This window comes from Lampetra planeri, chromosome 22, assembly GCF_965212315.1.
Source record: "Lampetra planeri chromosome 22, kcLamPlan1.2.h2, whole genome shotgun sequence".
NCBI lineage: Eukaryota > Metazoa > Chordata > Hyperoartia > Petromyzontiformes > Petromyzontidae > Lampetra > Lampetra planeri.
The window spans coordinates 6,679,698-6,705,542 of NC_136128.1; the positions used below are offsets into that span (position 1 = coordinate 6,679,698).

Here is a 25,845-nt window from a genome sequence, read left to right on the forward strand (position 1 = left end):
AACCACGTGACTTTGAGTGAAACCGAAATTGACACTTCATTCGAAATTTAGTCCATGTTCTTTGGTTCTATTCGGTAAAGTCACGTAGATAGAAAACAAAAATTATAAAAATAATAATAAAGTATAATTAAAAATGCAAATAATTTTTAAAAAATATTATTTTAAAAATTGAAAAACCAAAAACTCACGACGGAATACCCCAGATCTTGTATGCTAAGTAAGCATGGTTGAGTCTGGGTAATGTTTGGATGGGCGACCATCATGCGCAACAGGTGGACATTGATCGCAGCCAAATGCTCTAAATGTGTGTTTCTAAATGTAGAGGGAAAAACTGGAGGACCTGAAGAAAAATCCACGTGACCACGGGGAGAGAGAGAGAGAGAGAACACGGAGACTCCAAATATACAGCAGGCGTCGGGGTCGGGATCGAGCCCACAACTTCCTGCATACCAGGCGAGGTAGTTGACATCTCACCTCCGTGGCAGCCCCACACGGCAGGTAACATATCGACACAGTCTTACAATTTCCAGATTCACATAGTGGCAAAAAAACATCTGAAAATAATTACCCGGTCAATTCTCACCCAACGTGGAGCACTGCCTAAAGCATGAGTTGGGCCGGATGTGTGAATAAAGCTTGGACATTTTACAACAAGATTTTGTGCCTTAGTGTAATGTGATATTAGTGACTGTTAACAATAATACAATTACTGTCTTAAGTATGTGTTAAAAAGAAAAATTGTTATTTGCAGAGATAAAGTAAATGGGCTAGGGTAGGACACATTGCGAGAAGTGATCATGGCCAATTGACTCGACTTGTGACGAAAGTAGCAGCCAGGGGAATGATCCCCGCCCAGCAGTGGATAGAACATGGCTCGTAATGATGACAGAAGAAATACGAAACATTCATGAATTTAGGTTTTGGTGCCAAGTAATATGCACGTGGGAAAGTGAAGTTTCAGATTGTCTTGCATCGCGTGCTTCTCTCAAGTTGTTACCTTTTGGTGTCAATGTCAACAGCTGATGAATCTCATTGCAGGTTGCTCAGAAATCCCCCCCTCTACTTCTTCGTATCTATCCCCACCCCCACTACACTCCGGCTCTTCTGCGCATTTGACTGTAATGCATCATTCAACTCCGCTGAGCGACCGGTAAATATTGAGCGATCGCCTCTAACCTCGCGATGCTTCCGTTTAAGGGCAAAATTAATAACATCGGGAGGGTGTCACCGTGCGAACAACAAACTTGGATATCTGAGCGGCACCCTGACGTAGGCGAGTGGGGCAAGCAGCGCGGGGTGCAAACTCTCCACTCACTTCACGATGGGGGAGAAGAGGCAGTGCAAGCGGCAGTAGAGACGCACTCCCTGTGAAGAGAACGTCGCAGACACGCCGTCACGAGCGCACATATGCACGGTTCACAGTTGCCAGGTCGTGTGAATGAAAGGTCGTGAAGCCCTCCCGCACCCGCCGCGACCAATTCATGAAAGTGCCGCGTGACTCGAACGTGGCCAAATGTACGGCCGCTTCAGCAGCACCGCCGGTGTTTATTGTTGTTGTTGGTGAGTGATCTCACAATTTCGATTTAACCCAGCTTAAATATACGCTCCAAGCCTGGGGTGTTTCATTCAGACGCTGTCTTCCCGACAGACCTGTTCTTCACCCGAGGACGGGCTGCTTGCGTTGTGGCCGAAACGTCGTGAGAATTATTTTATTATGTTTTATTTTATTATTTTATTATTTCCATTCTACGTGACTTTACCGAAAGGACCAAGAACACGATCTCACAATGTTTACATCGGGGCACGGGACTTTCGCTGGAGATTGCACCCAGGCGCGAGCGAGCGAGCAGGTTGTTAGCTCGGATCTCGGGTGGACGTGCTTCCTGACCCGGCTCGTCAAGTAAGATGCCACGTCGTACCCATTGAAATGTTGTGAGGTTTCTCGTCCGCAGTAACACCGGTAGTGGAGCTGCCGAAGCAATTATGAATCTGGCCACGTTTGAGTCACGTGACATTTGTTTTATTGGCTGTGGAGGAGGGTTTGCGATATACTGTTCATTTTATCTATGCGGCCTAACCCAAAAGAAACCAATGTTTAATCACATTGGTCGTGAAATGCTACATATATATGCGTGCGCGTATAAAGTAAAATATCTCCCATATTGCCTTAAAACACTTTAGGGGGAAGCACTCTTTGCGAGCACCGATGAAGAACAACAAGGCACATGAGGGGGTGGGTGGCCAGCACTACACCCAGCCGCCTTTGTCTTCCTCGTGGCGTTGTTTACACACCGCGTACTCATTTGAGGCCAAGTCAACCTAACATATATACACACACATTCCTAGCATTCTTTGGCCTCTGAAACAATTGAAAAATAGTTTTTATCTTGAGATGCGGTCATGTTTAGATGCTTTATAAATCCGAATGTTATTGTTTTGTATCCGTGATTTTCTCACTCGTAAACGCACATTCATGAACTCATGCCCACGCATGCACGCACACATTCAGTCGCATCTGCGATACGCACGGTTGGCAATGTACGATGCAAAAGAAGTTCAACATACATGCAAACAACGCTCACACGCGTTCAATATCGCACGCATGGGCGCACACACACACAATGCAATAATGTATACTCGCTCATAAAACAAAGATAAAGACAAAGATCCCCCGTATAGCCTTAGAAGACGGTAGGGGCAAGTGCTGTTAGTGAGCACCTATTTAGGCTGGCACTGCACACGAGAGGGTGGGTGGCCAGCACCACGCCCGACCGTCTTTGTCTCCCCAGTGGCGATGTTTACACACCGCACCAGGTACACATTTGAGGCAAAGTCGACCTCACACGCACATACATTTGTGCACAAACCACCACATCTCATGTAACTTAACAGCCGATTAGTTACCGTGCTGTGAGCGAATGCCTATTTACGTACCAGCACATCACCAGAGGAGACGGTGTGGCCAGAACCATGCCCCCCCGGTCACGTGTGTATTATTTCAAGTGCCAGTGCCTCCAGATAAGCATTTTAGGCTCAGTGGACTGAGAGGAGGCCCAAGCCAAGATTAGACACCAATAGTTGGAGGTGTTGCACTTGGCCAGGAATGCAACTCCGGCTGCCAAATACCATCGTGCATGCACAAATCAAAGACAAAGATTCCTCGTGTAGCCTTATTAGACTGTTGGTGGAAAGTGCTGTTAGCGAGCACCTATGAGGGCTGGCTCGGTACACGAGGAGGTGGGTGGCCAGCACCACGCCCGACCACCTTTGGCTCCACAGTGGCGATGTTTACTGCACATCGCACCATGTTCTCATGAGGCCGAGTCAACCTAGGGGAGGCCCAGGACTGGTTCAAATAATCACTGGTGTTGGCCATGAGCGGGAATCGAACTCGGCTCGCCAGGTTCATAGAGCTAACCGCTATACTACTGCTCATGCATGCACACGCACACGCACACAAACACATATCCCATGTATACATTGACGCATTCAAGCCTCACACATCCTTATCTAACAATCCATAATTATAAATGCATCTGGTATTCGCGTCACTCTTACAGCGTATGGCTATCACCAAGGTGCTGTGTTTCTCAGTCTGCAGTGGAATCATTATTAAGAATCAGAATCCGTATTTAGATTGGATGAACCCAATAATATCTTAAAACTCTTTTTAACAGATGTCCACTAGTCCCTTTTCACAGTCGGGGGGAGATGCTGTTACGCGCCATCCCATTTGAGCAACTTCCGTAGTACATCTTCTTGGTTCTTTCGGTAAAGTCACGTAGAATGGAAATAATAAAATAATAAAAATAAAACATAATAAAATTATTTTCACGACGTTTCGGCCACAACGCAAGCAGCCGTCCTCAGGTAAAGAATATTCTTCCACAACGCAAGCAGCCGTCCTGAGGACGGCTGCTTGCGTTGTGGCCGAAACGTCGTGAGAATTATTTTATTATGTTTTATTTTTATTATTTTATTATTTTCATTCTACGCGACTTTACCGAAAAGACCAAGAAGATGAATCCCTGCAGTCACGAAAGATTTGAATCGAAATTCCGTGGTACAATTTCTGAATTGGGCAAAAAAATGTGGACCACCACACCGGGCACACAGTGGCCTCCTCATTTCGAATAATGTCGGGGGGGATATTTTAACGTCCACCGTGAATCAGACGGCGGCGTATCTTGTGGTACGTGCACCCACGGTAATAACAGGGGTGGCCTTCTCGATTCCCACCTCAAAAAGCTCTGCCACAAGAAGGCAAACGCACAACATCTGCTGGGCGATGTCGTCGCTGTATACTCATATACAGTGCAATTCGTGTTCTTTGCTCACTCTCTGTGTTTAAACACGTCTTATGGAGCTGCTCGCTGCTCAAGAACGCTAATGTTATTGCTGTGACTGTATTCTAACGTGCTTCATGTGGCGTCGCTGCTGATGATGATGATGACGACGATCGTAGATCTCTCACCTTGGAGATCATGTCTTGCATCTCGTTCCGAGGTTTGAAGGTTCCGTCATCGTAGCGAAAACGATAAAATAACGGCTCATCCTTGAACTGGTGCTTGTCTGAGACTGTTCACAGATAAACACACACACACACACAAGCGTGTGCATAAAAACAAAGATCACCCATATAGACATCCAGACTTGTTGGGGCAAGTGCAGTTGGTGAGCACCTACGAAGGCCAGCATGGCGCACGAGGGAGTGATGTGGCCAGTGCCACAACTGATCACCTTTGTATCCCCACCGGCAACGCTGACACACCACACCAGATACTCATTTGAAGCCAAGTAGACCTAGAGGAGGCCCAGGACTGGTTCAAATATTCGTGCCTGATATTGGCTATGAGCGAGAATCGAACCTCGGGTCGCTGGGTTCGGAGTGCAGTGCGAAAACCACGACACTACCACTCCCCACAATGATCCCCCGAATAGCCTTAGGGGCCGTCCATAAATGACGTCACGCACCTAGGGGGGGGGGGGGGTCAGACATTTGTGACGATGTGTTAACGAGGGGGAGGGGGGTTTGAGAAACATGACGTCACATAAAAATGAAAAGAATATAAGCGGGGTCCCCCGAGGGACCGGCGCTGTTGTTCATCCTGAAGGAACCTTCGTCCACGTTCTACGTTCTACCGAGTCTCCAACACGTGGACCTGGACCCGAGCTGTGGTCTGGTCCGTAGTAGCAGTCACGTGGTAACTAGTGTAGCTAGCCTGGCAGTCACCACCAGGCTAGCTACACCAGTCACGTGGTAACTAGTGTAGCTAGCCTGGTGGTCACCACGTGGTTAACTACACCAGTCACGTGGTAACTAGTGTAGCTAGCCTGGTGGTCACCACGTGGTTAACTACACCAGTCACGTGGTAACTAGTGTAGCTAGCCTGGTGGTCACCACGTGACTAGCTACACCAGTCACGTGGTAACTAGTGTAGCTAGCCTGGTGGTCACCACGTGGTTAACTACACCAGTCACGTGGTAACTAGTGTAGCTAGCCTGGTGGTGACCACGTGGTTAACTACACCAGTCACGTGGTAACTAGTGTAGCTAGCCTGGTGGTCACCACCAGGCTAGCTACACCAGTCACGTGGTAACTAGTGTAGCTAGCCTGGTGGTCACCACGTGGTTAACTACACCAGTCACGTGGTAACTAGTGTAGCTAGCCTGGTGGTCACCACGTGGTTAACTACACCAGTCACGTGGTAACTAGTGTAGCTAGCCTGGTGGTCACCACGTGACTAGCTACACCAGTCACGTGGTAACTAGTGTAGCTAGCCTGGTGGTCACCACGTGGTTAACTACACCAGTCACGTGGTAACTAGTGTAGCTAGCCTGGTGGTGACCACGTGGTTAACTACACCAGTCACGTCGTAACTAGTGTGGTTAGCCTGGTGGTCACCACGTGGTTAACTACACCAGTCACGTGGTAACTAGTGTAGCTAGCCTGGTGGTCACCACGTGGTTAACTACACCAGTCACGTGGTAACTAGTGTAGCTAACCTGGTGGTCACCACGTGGTTAACTACACCAGTCACGTGGTAACTAGTGTAGCTAGCCTGGTGGTCACCACGTGGTTAACTACACCAGTCACGTGGTAACTAGTGTAGCTAGCCTGGTGGTCACCACGTGGTTAACTACACCAGTCACGTGGTAACTAGTGTAGCTAGCCTGGTGGTGAGTTCAACTGCGACTCAGTTGAACTCACTACATATGTATAAATGCTGAATGTCTTTTCGCACGTACGTAGCCAACCGTGCTAATCGGAGGTGCAGGTGGAACGAAAACAAACTAAACACAAAAATCAGTTCTAAAAAAATGAGTTTTCAATCTAGACATATGCACACACACACACGCACGCACATTCACGCTATGAGTAGAATCAGGAACAGCAACCCCCCTACTTAACAGCTGTAATACGATCTGCACACTACACATCACAGTTTAAATCAAAACAGTCCCCCGTGGGAGCACTGCATGACGGTTGACTTCCCGCTTAAAATGAGCACGTGGCAGCGCTCATCTGCTCCTTTACAGCCCTGGGCCAGTGGCGGAAAGGTCACATGCCCCTGGCGTGTGGTTGAGACTCTCCAATAGGAAATCCAATGTTGACTCCCCCACAAACTTCTACTCGAAGGATAACGCTGTTGAGTCCACCACCAACTGGGGATTTCAACCCATAGCCTACCTCATTGTGAGAAAAGCACTCTCAACTGTGCCACGCATCTGTATGGCGCGTACAGATTCACACCGACGATTAGGGCGGTTGCCGACGTACGGTGCGCGGAATTAGTTCAACTTGCATACATGCTGTATACATTACAATGCAACATACAGCCCGTTGTTAATCCGCTACTGGATGAAGATCTCCCCAAGCCATATCGGCCATGCGAGTGGCTAGACCATACTTCACCACGCCGGTCAATGCCGGTTGGTGACGGCGGGGGGTGGTGATGGGGGGGGGGTTCCAGGAATGGTTCAGATTTCACTCTCCACGGATGTTAGTTGTGGCAAGGTGGCTTGGGTTTCATAGCACAGTGTGCCAACAACTGTGCCACCAATCTAGATATATCACACAGGCAGAGATCATGCAACGAGTGGCGGTAGAGGTTGTCACATGGCTTTACCCACAACGGATTACGTAACGGCACAACGGTCCAAGTTTAAAGTGTTCATTCTTGAGCTTCATCCGCAAACTGCAAACACATGCGCTGCTCATGAGTCGTAAAATGTTTTTTTTTTAAACACAACTCGCGAATTGTAATTACATTTTTCCCATTACGACGCAAAATAACGTAGTGCCAATGGGTGAGGCTCAATAGCAGTGCGTGCGTGGCTGGGACGACCCCTCCGAGATTGCACGGGAAGGAGGTTTTCCCGAAACAATGCGTGACGGCGGTGAGCCAAATGGGCCAGACAATGAGCCTCGCTGGCCCTGGTGGTAAGATCTGTGTTTTCACGGCGACGGTGACCGAACGAGACAACAATGCTTTTGTTATTTTTTTTTGCAGGTTGATGTGCGGGACCGGTTGGCCTGAATGCCATTTTCACGTTACGGTATTTCCAAACTTGTCGGGTCATTTGCACAACCCGCGGATGGACACAAATACGACCCAGAAACACGTGCTAATCTTTAGTCCTAGTTCTGGCTGATCTAATGGTGGAAAGTTTAGATTCACATGGCAGATACCAGCATCTCCTTAATGACAACAACATAAATCATTGTCGACCACCTCTAACTAAAATTTATGCAGCCCTCACGGGATTATGCTATTTTTTTTATTAACCCCTAAGGTATTATGATGATGGTTGGCGTCAAATCCAAATGGGATATGAGCTCACGATCAAAATTCTAATTCTGCTGAAAAATCAAATATTAGATTTTTGCAGCCACATGGAACACTAAAAACAGCATGACAGTAAAACTCTGCTTACACATTTTTCGATTTAAAGCTTTCGTGACTGCATGGATTCATCTTCTTGGTTCTTTCGGTAAAGTCACGTAGAATGGAAATAATAAATAATAAAAATAAAACATAATAAAATAATTCTCACGACGTTTCAGCCACAATGCAAGCAGCCGTCCTCAGGTGAAGACCAGGTCTGTCGGGGAGACAGCGTCTGACAGACAGATCTGCTTACACACTCTGCTTATTATCTGGCAGGATAAATTTTGTACCCGTGTAAAAGCTGAGGGGCTTTTTGAGTCCGTGTTGGTGGAACTATTCTAGTACATTAGAGAGGATAGCAAAGGTCCACACAGCTTGGGTTGACGGGACCACTTGCTGGACTGCCATCTTCTAGCCACCTCACCGGCCAAGGGGGTCTGGGAGTTTCACAAAACGGACGTGCATCCACAAAGCCCTCGGCCTCCAGAGCACTGGGGCACCACAGTGGCTAGGAGCTGTTAACCACCTCGCCTGGTATGCAGGGGGTCGCGGGTTCAATCCCGACCCTGACGCATGCTGTATGTTTGGAGTTTGCATGTTCTCCCCATGGTCACGTGGATTTTCTCGGGTTTTCCCCTCCACGTTTAGAAACATGCGCTGAGAGCATTTGGCTGCTATACATTTCCACCTGATGGGCCACTCAATTGAGTTATCATGTGTAGCCAAATCGCTTCTGAAAAAGAGCTGTATAGCTCGGTGGGCATTACCTGGTAAAATTAAAACCCCAAACACACTGGATCACAGCCGTGCACTGCTGCCACCATTACATTTCAAGTTGACCCAGTTAAGGGCTCTTAAGTATGAATGCTATTTTTCATTGGTGCCAGCATTATTCATGACTAAGCTTTGAACCCAGATGGCTCGAACCATTGGGAAGTGAGTTAACCTCAAACCAGCAGCGCAAAGGCAGACACACACTTCCTCGACTGAGCATTGCTTACGCGACACGCCAAAACGCGGAGACAGATGCGAATCCTTGAGCCCGAATAAGGGGAGGAGTTTAAATAATTCAGGACAGTTATTTAGGCTGCGGTGCTTAAAGTTTAAACACGGGCTAAAGTAGCAGCAACACGATGGCTCTGAAGCTGTCAAACGTTAGGGCCTGGGCAGCTTTTTGCGGAGGAGCCGGAGTGTGTGTGGGGGGCGGCGGAGCGGAAGGTTAAGCAAATGCCACGGTTGTTTTTTTTTTACTCTGTAACCGTTAACTCTGTCAACGTCTGAAGCGTTCCTTCCCGAGTAGTAGGTTTAAACCCGGTGACACTTTTTTTGCGGCTGCAATAACGTTGGCAACGCGATGACGAAGCCAACCCGAGCTTGCTTGCAACAACTTCGCATTTGCATTTCCTTAAATAGGCCTGGGGGGGGGGGGGGGGAAACAGTGACCCGGGGAGACAAAAAAACAACCTCGCCGATTATAATCAAGACGTGTGTCAGGAAGGCAACGTTTGCTCCATTTAATTCTGATTGCTATGCAATGAGTTGTCGCGATTCAGGAATTCGGGACCCCGATACGATTCAAGGAATCTGTAAAAAGTTGTTCTGTAATGAGCGAATTTGTCGGCCGTATCTTGAGCTGAGAGTCAATAGTAATGAATGATTTTATGCATTGTGGCGACATACCGTTTGAGTATCTGCGTGTGTGCGTGTGAGAGGAAACCAATAGCCACGCATACGCTAACATTCAGGGCTAATGGCACAAATACAAAACTGCACAAAGGCAACGGTACCAAAAAAAAAAATCAATTCTTGGAAAGGAATCACGGCGGTCCATCGCGAACAATTCATTGACTTTACAGGGTGGTAGCGAATCAACACATCCACGGTGGGAACAACATTAGCAGCAGCAGCAGCAGACTGACACTAAGCTCAACAAATGTGATCAGTGCACGAGAAAATAACACGGGGTCAATTCCTTATACATAAAAAAAAACTGTGATTAAGCAATTAAAATTACGGAAGAGGAATTCATTAATGGAGTAACAATTAAGCACGGAGCAAAAACGTTTGTGGAATCAGGCTAATTAAATGATGCATACGCAGCAAATCTGGCAGAATGTGGCCAAACTCTTAAGAGCTGCAGCAGCAGCCGAAGCATCTGTTAGCATTAATGATTTTTTTCTTTCCTTCATTTCCCTTTGGAGCTGATGCTGGGGAGTTTGTAGACCTCAGATGGCTCGCAACAAAAACCCAGCCGGTGAGACTGCATTCATTTTTCTCAGAGCACCGGCCAAGGGATTGAGAGAGATGACTTTGGTGTTGAGTGGTTGAGTGCACCAGGAAGTGCTGTTGCTTGCATAATTAAATTCCTTATGTCTTCCCTTCTTCAAATAATGACCACATGAACATATGTGTGCATGTCCGCATGTAAGCATGCTTTGATGAGCAGGTATTTGTGCATGCAAGTCTGTGCTGATGCACACTTGTGTATGTGTGTGTAAAAGTGTGTTGCTGTACACGAGTGTGTTTATGTGCCTAAGTGTGTGTTGATGTGAGCAAATGTGTGTGTGTGTATACGGGGGATCTTTGTCTTTGTGTTGCTGTAGGAGCCTTAGTGTAGCGGTTATCGCGCTGCCCTACGAACCCGGCGACCCGAGTTCGATTCCCATTCACGGGCAAGATTAGTGACGATTATCTGAACCGGTCCTGGGCCTCCCCTAGGTCGACTCAACCACAAATGAGTACCTGGAGTGATGAGTAAACATCGCCACTCGGGAGACAAAGGTGGTCAGATGTGGCGCTAGCTATCCACCCCTTTCTGTGCCGTGCCGGCCTTCATAGGTGCTCACTAACAACACTTGCCCCAGCAGTCTGTTACAGGCTATACGGGGGGTCTCTGTCTTTGTGTGTTGCTTCATACAATGTGTGTGTGTAAGTGTATAGAGCAGGGGTCGGCAACCAAAATAACAAGAAGAGCCATTTCTTTCCAATTCGGTACAAAATTCAGTATTTCAAGAGCCGCAATGCATCTGAGTACATACGTACATATCGTCAAGAAGCAGCCCGCAAAGAGCCGCATGCGGCTCCGGAGCCGTAGGTTGCCGACCCCTGGTATAGAGGAACTGAGTGTAGTGGTTAAAGAACTGCGCTACAAACCTGGCGACCCGAGTTCGATTACCGCTCACGCCGAATAACAGTAGAGAAAATCTGAACAGGTCCTGGGCCTCCCATAGGTCGACTCAGCTTTAAATGAGTACCTGGTATGCTTTGTAAGCGTAAGAACTGGTAAGACAGAGGTAGCCTGGAATGGTGTGGGCTATGCCGGCTATCATAGGTGCTCGCTAAATCACACACTTCGCAAGAGTTTACAGAGCCAGACATTAATGTGTCCGGATTTCAGCGGCTCGCCCAGACCATACTTTCATGTAAACGCGCAGCTCAACACAGCAGCGACATCGAGTGTATGTCTGGCAGGAGCCTCCCGCAGGATCGACTCTGCCAAGAGCAAAGCACAAGGCAAAGGTGGCCAGGAGTGCACGATCACGGTCGTAGGCAGGGCCGATTAATATTTTGTAGGCCCCCTGGGCTACAGGGCACTGTGAGCCCCCTATCCCGCCCCCAGTAATATTATCAAAAGGAAAAAAAAGTTGAAGAAAAATAAAATTCATGTTCACAAGGCTAACAAATAAAATTCAGCATTCACGAGTGAAATCACTTTTCACTTCATCTCTGAAGGCCCTTCCAGCTGACGGAGGCCCCTAAAGCCCCCGTGCCTTCATCCGGCACTGGTCATCGGACCCCTTGTTCTGTCATCAACAGTTGCCTCAATTGTGCAACCGGGCGAAAATTGATTCTTTGGCGTGCATGCGTGTACGTGCGTTTTAGTGTCAACCGATGTAAAATCCGGTCCGTTGATGAAAATAAATATCAATTGAATTGAATTGGTTAGATGTGCAAGTGTTTAATCAGGGGACCTGCAATATGAAACTCATTTCAATATGACGCTGAATCAAAGCAACAAAAGAAACTTGGCCAATGCGTTATTAATTCGAGGAGAAGCGTTTGGTGGCTCACAAGCGAAGGCCCTAATCACTTAATTACAAACACTGGCCTCGACTAAGACCAAACACGTGGGGGAAAGGCAAACGGATCAACCCTGCGAGCACAAACCGGCCGAACGGAGCGCGTGCAATCGGGCTCACCCTCCGTCCGGGCAAAAGCGGAACGCAGTTGACCAGCGAATTGGACTTGTCTTTAACGTCACCTCTTTCAGCCATCGCACAAAAAATACACGTATTCGTTCACAAAAGCAGCTGTCAAGACGGCTGTGTGTGGTGGGGGAGGGGGTGGCCGCTCTTTCTCTTCCCATTAGCCCCGTGTTCCTCTGTGTCTGGGTTGCTTGGGACGCAAGGGGAGGGTGATTTGCTAGGGGTGGGGTAACTCTCCCCCCCCCACTCCATACCCCTGGCCACCCTTGGCTCCCAGCCCGAAAATTCGTTAGTCACAAAGCTTAATTGCAAACATGTTCTTGTAAGTAATGCAATTCCTTCCTGTCAAATTGTGAAGACACCTGACACTGACTGCGTGGTGGTTGATGATTCATAGGGATTTTTTTTTGAGTTTGATCGCGTTAATCTATAAATGTGTGTAGTTAAAATCCGCCACCACCCGACACAGCCAACTAGTAAGGGTCGTCACGTAAACAGAACATGCCAATTCGTCACTAGTACAGCACTAGTGTGTAGTGTAGTATATAATGTAGTATATAGTGTAGTGTATAGTGTACTAGTACAGCACACTGGTGTGTTGGAGAGCCACAACATTTACAATTTGAGAACGACGTTTCGCCAGTAATTACAAATAGCTTCATCAATTACTGGCGAAACGTCGTACTCAGATTGTAAATGTCGTGGCTTGGCTCTCCAACACACCGGTGTGCTGTACTAGTGACGAATTGCCACGTTCTGTTTACGTGACAACCCTTACTATTTCTTAATTCTAGATTTGAACCCTTACTATTTGGCTGTGTCGGGTGGTGACGGGTTTTAACGACTCATTTACATATTTACGCGATCTAACCCAAAAAAAACCTCTTATGGATGATACTGGTCGCGAAAGCCTACGCTTTAAACTGGTTGATGATCACAAAACTGCCTACCGGAGAGGTAAGAGTATTTGGCTGCGATAAATGTCCACACGATAAGCCACTTCGTTGAGCTATCATGCGCGGCCTGGTCACTTCTGAAAAAAAGAACTGCGTAGCTCAGTGGGGCCTTACCTGGCAAAAAAAATTAAGTTCAAAGTTTAAGAGTTGGAATGGCGAAAAGAAACGCAGCCAAAGTCACCGGCGACGTCATCCTTACATTTTGCAGACTGACGTTCATCCACAGCAGAGCGGGATGGTCGACAAAGAAGTATTTTTAAAGGCTTGGAACTTTAGACTCGGGAGACGTGGGACTCCGTAAAATGTGATTGTACTTGCGGCGGCCACACCGTCGATTTGGAAGCCACGATTGTCAGCGGTGGCAACAGCACGGAAAAACCTTCATCCAGCAGTGGATTGACCACGCCTGATGATGATGAGAACTGAAATCTTCAACTCTTCAATGTGCCATCCACCCCCCCCCCCACCACCACAGCTCACAGAAGTATGGAAACAGCTCAAGGTCTCCTAAGTGCTTTGCGCACAGAGGGCACAGATGTGGATCACACCGACCACTGTTCAATAATAATCAATGCATTCACGCGGTGACGTCACCTGCGGTAATAGGCACGCGCAGCGTGAACGGGCCACGGTGCACCGATGCTGTTGCAGAGGGAGATGCCGTCGTGGTGTGAATAGTCAGCAGGGTGGGACTCGCAATCCAGAGGGTTGCCACTTCAATCTCATGGCAGTGGAGGTGAAACAACGGGTGCACGTTTATTAAATGAGGCGTGGGTGCTCTCGCACCGTCTTCGAAGAGATCCGGTGAGCGACGTGAAAGAGTAGGCCAAATACCCTCCGGAGGAGAAATCTTCAGAGCGGCCTCGAGTGGAGGCCCCGCTGCGAGCGGCGGCCCCGCTGCGAGCGGCGGCACGAGCTGGCAATTGCGGTGCTGCACCTTCGCTCGTCCGTAGGTCTTCAAACACCGGAGACACTCAATGCGTCTCATTGTGTTCACCCCCCCCTCTCCCTCCACGTCACCTGGCATCACTACTGACCACCCAAACCCACACCCCTACCCTCTCCCGCAATATTTGAGAACCTTCTTTCCCTAAACAACAATATTTTTCCTTGAGGCCACCCAGTCAGGCCAAAACGATTTCGAGCGTTTCTCTGTTTTTGTTTCCGAGTGATGGTAAAAGACATCATTTTAAATGAAGCTGTGCGTTTTGTTTGTTTGTTCTAAAGTTCAATGAAACAGCAACTTCAAACAATACCCGTGCAGCGATGAGCATGGCGCATGGCGTCCTGGTAAAGTGAATTCGTACCACAATGAACTGCGTGTTCGAACACAAGACTCACTGTGTACACCATCTCTGTGGATTATTATTGGCAAAGGAAATAAAACATACTTTTGAGTCTATCGGCTGACTGACTTTACGGAACCAACGTGATCAAGCAGCATTTGTTCAATGGTTTAAAACAAGCAAACTCTGGACCTGTTTGAATCCCCTGGGTTTCAATTTTCTGGGTCTACAGGCTTGCTGGATCTCATAACCAAGCGATATTGAATTAACAGTACTGTTTCTGTTGAAGAGACCCAGAACGGTGTGATTTGAAAACCAATTTCTTTGGGATTGATTTTTTAGTTGAGTTTGTTGTCGTTCCCCACAACGCCTATTAGCACAGTTGGCTATGTACGGTACGAAAGAAGTTCAACATACAATTTTCTTTTTTAAACGTAATGTGGAGATGGAGAATGGAGGTGTGTGGGATCTCACCGTGGTGTATGATGCCATTCTCCAGCAGGGCCTGGCCCAGGTTGACGCCTTCCTCCCGCTTGCTGATCTCTCCCACGTCCTTGAGCCACGATACAAACTCACTGTGTGCAAGAAACGCGCGACAGACAGACAGGTAGATCCCCCCCCAACCACTGCTCATATAGATTTGAAGCTTTCGTGAGTGCAAGGATTCATATTCTTGTTTTTTTTTGGTAAAGTCACGTAGGTAAAAAAATGTAATTAATAAAAGTAAAATAAAAATAAAATAAAAATCACGACGTTTCGGAGGCAACACAAGCTTCCGTCTTCAGGTGGAACCGTCACAGCACGATAGCTGTATCAAGTGAGAGAAATTCCAAGAAAACAGTCCTTGTATATATACTGGTTGAGGGTGGGAGGAGCCAAGGTAGGCCCTGAATATTATTTTTGTGAGGTTCGGTGCGGCTGAAGCACGCTGTTTAGAATGTTTATAAATTATAATTTTTTACCTACGTGACTCTACCGAAAAAACCTCCTCATGTAGCCTTCAACGGGAATGTTGGGGACAAGTGCTGTTCACAAGCACTTATTGAGGCATGCACGGAGCACCAAGGCGTACTGTTGCCAACACTCCTTAAATGGATGATATCATCCAAGATCACCCATAATAAAACCTGTATTCATCTTCTTGGTTCTTTCGGTAAAGTCACGTAGAATGGAAATAATAAAAATAAAACATAATAAAATAATTCTCACAACGTTTTGGCCACAACGCAAGCAGCCGTCCTCAGGTGGAGAACAGGTCTGTCGAGAAGACAGAGTCTGAATGACACACCCCAGGCTTGGAGCGTCTATTTAAGCTGGGATGGAGGGGGGAAGGGCTCCTTGACAAAATAATTTGCATATCAAGATAAATTTAGCATATTTATGGGAAATGCAGATATGTGATTAGTACTACTTGTGAAATGCGTAGGAGGTTTGGCGAGGGGGTTTAAAGGCATATTATGCCCGTGCATTATGCAGGATTAGCAGCATCAAAGGGAGGGGTAGGGGTAACATTAATAAAGGGAAGGAATGTATTATGGATGATATTGGTCGCGAAAGCCGACGTGTTAAACTACCCGGAGAACTATATTTCGATTTAAAGCTTTCGTGACTGCAGGGATTCATCTTCTTGGTTCTTTCGGTAAAGTCACGTAGAATAATAAAAATAAAACATGATAAAATAATTCTCACGACGTTTCGGCTACAACGCAAGCAGCCGTCCACAGGTGAAGAATGAAACACCACCAAGCTTGGAGCGTATATTTTAGCTGGGCAGCTACATACTATTAACATTCCTTCCCTTTGTTAATGATACCCCCTATCCCCTCCCTTTGATGCTGCTAATCCTGCATAATGCACGGGCATAATATGACTTTGAAACCCCCCGCCCACCTCCTACGCATTTCCCATAAATATGCTAAATTCCTATTGATATGCAAATTATTTTGTCAAGGCGCTCTTCTTCCCTCTCCAACCCAGCTTAAATATACGCTCCAAGCCTGGTGGTGTTTCATTCAGACACTGTCTCCCCGACAGACCTGTTCTTCACCTGAGGACGGCTGCTTGCGTTGTGGCCGATACGTCGTGAGAATTATTTTATTATGTTTTATTTTTATTATTTTATTATTTCCATTCTACGTGACTTTACCCGGAGAAGCTCCGCAACCGGGCCGCTCGCGCACAAAAATGGGGACACGATTTGACCCGGGCCACTCGGAGTTCTCACCGAAGGGGTTCAACGCAACGCGAAGCGATGTCACCAGGACCCCACCTGCCGAGGAAGCACTTGGGGACCGTGGCGAATTTCTTCTTGCGGTCGCGCACCAGGCCGGCCTGCATGCTCATCATGTGGTAGAGCTTCTCTCCCTTCTCCGACACCAGCATCCACGTGTCCCTCTCCATGCCCAGCCTCATGCCTACAGCGGAGAAGAGCAGGGACAACCGTCGCAAACGTCTCCCTGTCCCCTTCTCTCCTCTCTCCGTCAGCGTCGTAGACAACCGGGAGAAATCGTGCCCAGTGACAGAGCCCCCGCACAAGACGAGGTCTACAGGCTGAAGAATTTGGGGAAAATATCTAATTGCGATTTTTCTGACAGATATTGCGATTGCGATTTGATTTGCGAAAAAAAATGTTTAAGTCAAGCTTCAGTTCAATGTTCACTGTGTAATAGATTTAAAACATGTGATGGAGCATTACCACTTGATACCATTAAAATATGAAGTGCACTATATATTCTAATGCAAGGATGAGAACTTAAAATATATGAATTGCTTCTCACATGTATTTATAAAAAAATAAAATTTTGAAATAGAACAATCAAACATAGAACAATTGTTAAGTTAAATAAATAAAGTTATAATAATAAAAAATGAAACTATTCCAATAAGAAAAAAAATCGCAGCCTTTGCGATTTGCTAATCGCATTGTTTCAAATTGCGATTTCGATTTGAAATCGATTAATCGTTCAGCCCTAGTCTACAGCAGGCACTGCGGTTGCTCTCGTTCTCCCGGATGCACGTCGGAGCTTTGCAAACAAACACGTAAGTCAATCGATATCGGCCCGCTTTTCCCCGAACTAAATCGGGTCACGGGGTCAGCAACTCGACTAAGGCCTTGCATCCTGCCTTGTCTTCCACCAGCGGCATCAACTTTGGCTCCCGGATCGCCGGTCTCTACTCGGGCAGGCACACCACACCTTGGCTTTTCAGCACAATCGCGAGTGACCTCTGGGTATAATACAAAGGTGGCAGTACAGCTGCTATTATCCATGACAGAGTGAGGAGTGAACTTCACATATCCTTATTTGTTAGAGGCACCGCCGTGGTGATATGTTAAATACCTCGCCTGGTATACAGGAGGTCGTGGGCTCGATCTAAACCCTGATGCCTGTATAATTGGAGTTTGCATGTTCTCCCCGTGGTCGCGTGGATTTCTCTCCGGGTCCTCCTTTTTTTCCCCTCACCATTTAGAAACAGGCATTTGAAGTATTTAACATTTCCGTATGATAAGACGCAATCATTTGTGGCCAGGTCGCTTCTGAAAAATATCTATATAGCTCAGTGGGCCTTCCCTGGTAAAATAAAAATAAAGTAAAAATTAGCAAACTAACCAATAACCACTGGGAACCATTGAAATGACGTTACTTAGTTTTTTGATGAGTGGATTTTCTTATTTTATTGTCAGCGTCCTGTTGATGCCAGAAGGTTCGCATGCCGGAGATAGTTTAGCCACCCCCACATCCCCCTGGCCGCCTTTGTCTTCCCAGTGCTAATGTTAACACATTGTTTAAGTTACTAAGTTTGGCTTGAATTGATTGAGGGCAGGCTCTCGCAAGAATGAAATACCAATCGTTGTTTTTGCTACACATGGAAGTCATCGTAATGTTGAATGCTATGGCACTACTCCACTCAAACACACATGCTTAGCAGCACTGACTCATTAAAATGCACACAAGTTCAGCAGTTATACCACTAAGGTCAAAGTATGGCCCATTGTAATTTATCAGAGACATTAAATTGCAAATTTGGTTTTCCAACTCCTCCATTTGCATGAATATTCCATAAAACAGTTGATGTCATAATACACACAGCACTGGTTAGGCTGTTATAAGCAACTGGTAAAAAAAAAAATGCAATCAACTGCTGCCACATAAAAGTAAGTGAAACAAATTGTGCTACGGATATTCCAGAGTTGATTTTTGAGCACAGCCCAAAACATGATTCTTGTACATTTCAACGCACGCGAGGCAGTTCTTAGTGTGCCACAGAGCTAAATTTACACACCACCCGGGGGATTTCGAGATAATTTACTCAACTAGCCATGACCTAAAAAGCACAACTTTCCCACCATAGGATTTACCCACGTGTACCACCACTGCAGAGGGTGGGATTTGTCTTGCACAGCACGTCGTGCGATAAGAGCTCAGGTCCCCCTTCGACAACCAATCACTGTGGGTGACGTGGGTGTCCAGCCATCCCCAACTGCTTTAGATGTAGCTTAGACATACCCACGGCATGACTGGACAAAAATGATGGTACGCTTGAGTCCCTACGACGTAAATGCTAATTCTGGTGATAAGGTAACCTTTACCACGTAGGCTTTCGCGACCAATATTATTCATAATTCTGTCGAATTGCCCGATGATGCTGGATGCAATTACCAACGAAACGTCGTACTCAAATTGTAGATGTTGTGGTTTCACGCTTCAACACACCGGTGGGCTAAAGCAGTGAACTATTTGTCTTTTGTCAACGTGACACTTTTTTACTGATTGGCCGTGTCGGGTGGTGGAGGGTTGCGACACATTTATAAATAACGCGATCTAAACCCAAAAACGTTGATTATGAAGGTAACCTTTAATTACAGTAGCGCAAGAACAGTAGGCTCAGTACAGTCAAACTAAGGTACAGTCGGAGCTCCTCTTATCCATGAGTAAGAGGGGAGTGAACTTCACGCATCCTATCTGTAAATTAATCAATAATCACTGGGAACCATTCGATAGTAAGTAGGGCGTTATTTCACAACTCGATATTTTGCAGAACATTCCTAGGCTGGCTTGGTTTGGGGTGTAGGTTTTATCGACGCAAGGTATTAGCCTAGCCCGAGTACAAGGCATGCCTACTCATAACTATCTTAGAATTCCTGTACCTTATGTTCTCGTAATCTTATGTAACGATTCATGAAAATAAATAAGAATGGTTGGAGGCGGGATTGTATGTGACGTGCCAAATCGTTCTCGGAAGAGCCTTCCGGACTTTTCCGGCTGAAATTAAGCAGCCACTGGAACATAGTTCTGGAGCTCAACAAAACAATAAAATAAAATAAATGACTTCTAGATTTGAAGCTTTCCTGACTGCAATAATTCATATCCTTAGATTTTTTTCGGTAAAGTCACGTAGGTAAAAAATTTAAATTCATAAAAGTAAAATTAAAATAAAATAAAAATCACGACGTTTCGGAGGCAACACAAGCCTCCGTCTTCAGGTGGAACCGTCACAGCACGCTCGCTGTATCACTTGATACAGCTATTGTGCTGTGTTGCCTCCGAAACGTCGTGATTTTTATTAAATTTTTTTATTTTACTTTTATTAATTTTAATTTTTTACCTACGTGACTTTACCAAAATAAATTACCTCTGTGGGTCTCACAGCCTCTTTTTTTGGAGTGGCGGCCTAATTGGGACGTTTGGCGCAAATACCGCAGTTGTTGTTTTTTTGTCTTCTCACGAGCGGGGAAAACTGCAAGTGTTCCGGACCCCGACCGGCTGAAGCTAAGCACCCGGCGCTCCTCGACTTCCAAAGTCGCGTTTGCCGGGGCCCCGTTCCAAACTGCCTCGTTACCGTGGTGACGACGACACTCACTCTTGCGGCACTCGCGCTCCAGCAGTATCGCGTCCAGCCACTCCTGCTTCTCCTCGGGACTCTTGGCCATGCACACGAACCATTTGTTCTTGGCCGTGTTGTGGATCTTCCAGCCGTTGCTCACCGTGTGCCCACTGCTGTGGAAGTCGGCTACGGGTGCCAAGAACAGCCCAGCGCACACACGCGCACACACGCGCACACGCGCACACGCACACGCGCACACGCACACGCACACGCACACACACACGCACGCACACACACGCACACACACGCGCATGCACACACACACGGGTGTTATTTTACCGTACGTTCTGTAATACCGAGCGGCATCTAAGCCCAGATTCAACATCTCACCAAATGGACGAAGCTCCGGCTTGGTGATCTGACGCATTGTCGGCGATGGGGATGGTCGGCAATCGTCACGTTTCTTGCCAAAAATCGAACATCGTCCGGCGTGTGAATTGGGCTCCACGCTGCTAAAAGCTTACATGCACTACGCAACGCTGGTGTGCAATTAGTGGGATGCGATTGCATTGCCCTGCACTGGATTACACAACATCGATCGCGAACCATTGTCCGAGGTGGAACACTAATGCAGCGGAGTGCAAAGGATGGTGTAAGTATGGAAAATTAGAAAAATAATCACACACACGTACATGCACACAAGCATTATCAAGCACCCGCACACATACACAGACGCTTACTGTAAGTAACAATACACATATATACATATAACACACATATCACCACCGATAAAATCATAAATACATAAAAGTGCCTACATGTCACGTAAATGAAGATCGCCAAATGTAGAGGCAGACTCGATTGGGTGCAACGGCATGCAACCGTACTGCAATGGACTGCACGGTGCAATCAAACTATTTTTTTTTCCAGCCTGAGGACGACCGCTTTGTGTTGCGATCGAAACGTCGTGATATATGATTTTTTTATATTTAAATTTTAAAAAAACAAACATGTAACTTAACAACTGAAAGGAAACTTACAGAGCTACTGCTCCATTGCAGTTTGCTCACACCAAATTTGAATTCCCGTATTTGCAGCTCGCGAGGTTTTGGCGACGTGGGACACAGAGGTGCCACCCACGCTATGAGGAACAATTGACGTTACCCTGGGGGTGTGCACTCCCGCAAGTGCAAATATGCGCAATACTAATGATGCAGTCAGGTTTACGATCAGGCCTTACAAGAGCATTAACGAGAAACGAGAGGGGACAGTTTTTTTTCGCTCCCCCGGTTCAGATTGCAATGTGTACTGGTCGGGTTTTTGCGGGATTCTCATTCGGGTGAAGACACGGGGTATAATTGCAGAAGTGCTGAGAACATCAGGCGGCTGACTGGGACTGCCACAAGGAAGAGGAAACGGCTGCATTCACCGCAGCACGGACAGACGCGCACACAACGACACCGTCGTCATCCGTGGCTTTGCAAAACGGGCACAGGCACGGGCACAGGCACACGGACGGACAACGCTAATGAACGTGGAGTAGGAAGGACTCGTGGGATGGGTACCAAGCAATGCCAATTTGTAATTCACGGCTCCCAAATGCGCTCGCAGTCGCGAGACGCCGTACGGATCACGTCGTGGCACCAATGGGACAGGGGGACCCCCCGTCGCGCAGATGTCGGAACAATGGGCACGGCCGTGTAGACCCCCCCGAAAGCAACTGGACGGAGCGTACGAATGCGAGCACGCTGTGACCGACAGACGGTCCCCCGTCCGTCTGGGGGACTGCCGAATTGAAGGTTCAACAACACAGAACTCTGTAAAAAGAGCGAGGAAACAGATGGGGGGAAGAATTCGGGAGAAGCAAAACGCCGCCGCACCTCCGCGACAGCCTTTGGCGCTACAAGAACAGCACGAGCGCCACATAATCCTCGCAGCAACTTCGATGTTTGAACACGAATTGCACAATGCTCAGCGTGGTATTTCTGCAGCCAGCGTCGCTGCGGCGTCGCGCGATGGAGCCGCCATCCCGCACGCAGGCCGCACCTGTGCCGTCCTCCATGTTCTCCACCTCCATGACCTCGGTGTTGATGCGCCCTCGGAAGACGTACAACGCGTCCGCCCCCGAGTTGCTGATGAGGGACGGGCGGCGAGCCGGAGTGCTGCTCTTGCGACGGCCCTTCCCCGACACCACGCTGCACGCGCCGAGACAAAGGCAAAGGTTCACCGAGTAGCCTCGACAGACCATTGGGGCAAGTGCAACTTAGCGAACACCCATGAAGGCCGCCGGTACGGCGCACGAGGGGGTGAGGTGGACAGCAGCAAGCCCGGCCGCCTTTGTCCCCCCCCCCCCCCCCCCGCTCCCCAGTGGCGATGTTTACTGCACATCGCACCGGGTACTCATTTGAGGCTGAGTCGACCTAGGGGAAGGCCCAGGACCAGTTCAGATAATCGTCACTGGTGTTGGCCGTGAGCGGGAATCGAACTCGGGTCGCGGGGTTCGTAGAGCAGCGCGCTGACCGCTGCACCACCGCTCCCCACACACGGACACAGACAGACAAACATGGATGCAGACATACCGAGCGATAGAGAGACACACGCGCACATAAGACTTAGAAGAAAGACACGGAAACGTGGTGAGACGTGAAGAGACAGACAGACAGACAGAAACAAAGAGAGGCTGACACAAAGGCATAAACGGAGCGCGGCAGAGAGCGACACGGCGAGACTGCGGGAAACAATCTGAGCGACAGACCCAGCCAGAGGACACAGAGAGGGCTGCGCACACACACGGGGAGACAGACGGAGACGCGCGGAGAGTGAGGTGGACGTGTCGTTCTCCGATTTGGACCTCGCAGCTCCGCCGTAGGCAGCCCATGAAACTGCAGCTCGCTGCCACTGCATGGCCCTGGGATTTATTGCGCAAGACGTCAATCCAGTTGTGGAGTAAGACTGAACCGTTGAACAACAGAGCTCACAGCGAATGAACATCGTGTACTCGTGTATTAACATGGCCCGTAAAAGTTGCGCTTTTTTTAAATTAAACGTGCTTACTTGCTTCATAATAGATTTTTTTTGGGGTGAGGTCACGCAAGAAGTTAAAATGCGTGTCGTACACCCTCCTCTACCCGACACAGCCAATTAATAAAGTCGTCATGTGATGAAGAACCGGGGCCTTACATTTGTTTTGTTACCGCTGCCGTCAATAACTCGCTTACGTGGTGAAACGCAGGCAGCGAAACAGAGAGGCACACAGCCCCACAGAACCGTGGTCAACTTCCAAACACCCGGACCCTCCCTACCACCACCCGCCTTTACTGGGAGCACCCTAAGTACAAGGCGAGACGGGGGGAGGCTCACACGCACCCATAATGTTTGCACTTTGTGACCACCTCTGGAACGATTTAACGGTGCCGCTGTATAACGCGTAATATTATATGGCATAAAACTTTACAGTGTTTACGTTCGACTTGCCCGGACAAGTCTTTTTTCTCTCTCTCTCTCTCTCCCAATGTGTGCAAAACAACGCTCGTTACACATTTTAGCCCTTGCCCAAACTCCCGCTAAACCCGCACGTGTTTCCATCAGAGATTTAAAAACAGGAACAGAAAATTGTTGGCACTCATTGGAAGAGCGATTAAAATAAACAATGATTATGTAATTCCTCATTGCTCTGCAACTATATAAAATTGACAAGAAAGGAGTACATACCTGGACTTTTACATCGCTCATCTGTGCTTAAAGTCTGAAACCTCGACCACCTTTAAAGCATGACTGTGTACTAAGACTGTTGGGGCAAGTGCTGTTTGCGAGCACCTATGAAGGCCGGCATGGTACTACACAAGAGGGTTAGGTGGCCGGCACCATGCCCGACCACCTTTGGTTTCCCGAGTGGCAATGTTTACACACCACACCAGGTGCTCATTTGAGGCCGAGTCGATCTCGGGGAGGCCCGGGACTGGTTCAGATCATCGCAACTGGTATAATTGGCCGCAAGCGGGAATGGAACTCAGGTCGCCGGGTTCGTAACAAAGTGCGCCGACCACTATGCCACCGCTCCCCCCCCCCCCTTGATTATGTACACACATGCACACAAACACAAACAAAGCAAAAAAAAATCCCTATTTAACCTTTGAGACAATAGGGGCGAGGGCTCTGAAAGCAGGTGGTGTGGTCCAACACCACAGCAGGCTGCTGTGGTCTCTCCAGCACCAATCTTTACACACCACCAGGTGCTCATTTCATGCCGAGTAAACCTAGGGGAGATGCCTAACAGTTTCAGACACTGCTTGCTTTTGATGTAAAGTCTATCTTGCCTAACCGGGTGAAGAACTCCAGGGTAGGATTATATCTTTGCAAATGTGACTTAGGTTACCAAAATAACAAAAGCTAAAACACGTTTATTTTTAAAGCACAGTGATGAAGCAAATAAAAAAAACAACCAGCTCAATAGATGCGTCTACATGCTGCCCATGTACACACACGCAGGCCCACGCTTACACACACACAAATTACACAGCAGCCAAATAGGAAACACATTGTGTGGGTTAAACGAACTAAACCACACCAGCGCAGCACGTCAAGGACGCGATGCCGAGGCCAGAATGCAAAGCGGCCGTCGGGTTTGAGTCGAGGGGACAAGCGGCGGTGGCGGTGGGGCCAGGCTCACCGGGACTTGCGCTTGCAGTAGACGAGGAGGTTGTCGAAGAGGAAGAAGACGCGCTCCTGAATGTTGCCGGCCGAGATCTTGAGCAGGGAGCCCTGCTTCAGCATTTCCGTGCAGGTGTCGGTGATGCTGGAACCCTGCGGATACCACAAAAAAAACACACACAAGCAGCGGGTTTCGTTTCGAGAGACGGGGCAGGCGCGTGTGCGCAGAACGCGCGGTCCCCGCATAAGGAGGAGAGATTTACACCATCGGAACCTCATTTGCCAGTAAAAAATATGATAATTGTTTTTTTACCCTTGTATCTGGCAACAAAACTGACACCTTTTTTACAAGGAGTCATGTTTGCATAGACCACAATACCTGCAGCCATAAAGCAAACAAAAAACATAACTCTGATAATATATGCACTGTCCTTGAAGTTAATTGGTCCACACCCGAGACAGCTTTCCTTAGAGCCTAGTCTCACATGGATTGGACCAAGATGACGCCAAAAGGCGCACAACTCAAAGACAATGCACCATCAGAGTATGAGAGCTCAGGGTAAGCATTCACACCATTGGAACCTCATTTGCCAGTAAATTTGGAACCTCATTTGCCAGGCTGCAGGTATTGTGGTCTATGCAAACATGACTCCTTGTAAAAAAGGTGTCAGTTTTGTTGCCAGATAGAAGGGTAAAAAAACAATTATCAGGAGGAGAGATGCCACGCGCGCAGGAATGTGCGTGTCATCCGAGGCTTGGCTAAACCTGCTTTACGGTTGACATGCAGCCAACAACTACGACCATACCCCCCCCCTCCTTTCGCGAGCGGTCAACATCAGCAGCATTCGAGAGACAGACTCTGAAGACGGCAGTACTCTTGTTGGAACACGTGGGCAGAGGAATGGGTGGTCGTGTATACGTGAGGGGGCAGCATCATGGAGGGTGTCGGGGTGTCGGGATGTTCACTACCTCGCCTGGTATGCAGGTGGTCGTGGGTTCTTCCCGTGGTCGCGTGGATTTTTCTCCGGGTCTT

General features: G+C 47.8%; 1 protein-coding gene across 5 annotated transcripts in view; it reads right to left on the reverse strand.

Moving 5' to 3' along the window:
* Nucleotides 1-25,845, reverse strand: part of LOC144724950 (phosphatidylinositol 3,4,5-trisphosphate-dependent Rac exchanger 2 protein-like) — a 210,747-nt gene that overhangs the window by 133,050 nt on the left and 51,852 nt on the right. For 3 of the 5 annotated variants that reach the window (XM_078604290.1, XM_078604289.1, XM_078604288.1), the window contains exons 8-14: nucleotides 24,832-24,965; nucleotides 22,209-22,357; nucleotides 20,178-20,348; nucleotides 16,609-16,753; nucleotides 14,814-14,914; nucleotides 4,475-4,578; nucleotides 1,316-1,365 (exon numbers count right to left, since the gene is read on the reverse strand). In XM_078604290.1, the coding sequence (XP_078460416.1) occupies nucleotides 1,316-1,365; nucleotides 4,475-4,578; nucleotides 14,814-14,914; nucleotides 16,609-16,753; nucleotides 20,178-20,348; nucleotides 22,209-22,357; nucleotides 24,832-24,965 (854 nt within the window). The remainder of the gene's footprint in view (nucleotides 1-1,315; nucleotides 1,366-4,474; nucleotides 4,579-14,813; nucleotides 14,915-16,608; nucleotides 16,754-20,177; nucleotides 20,349-22,208; nucleotides 22,358-24,831; nucleotides 24,966-25,845) is intronic. The other 2 variants (XM_078604292.1, XM_078604291.1) reach the window with 1 other exon arrangement.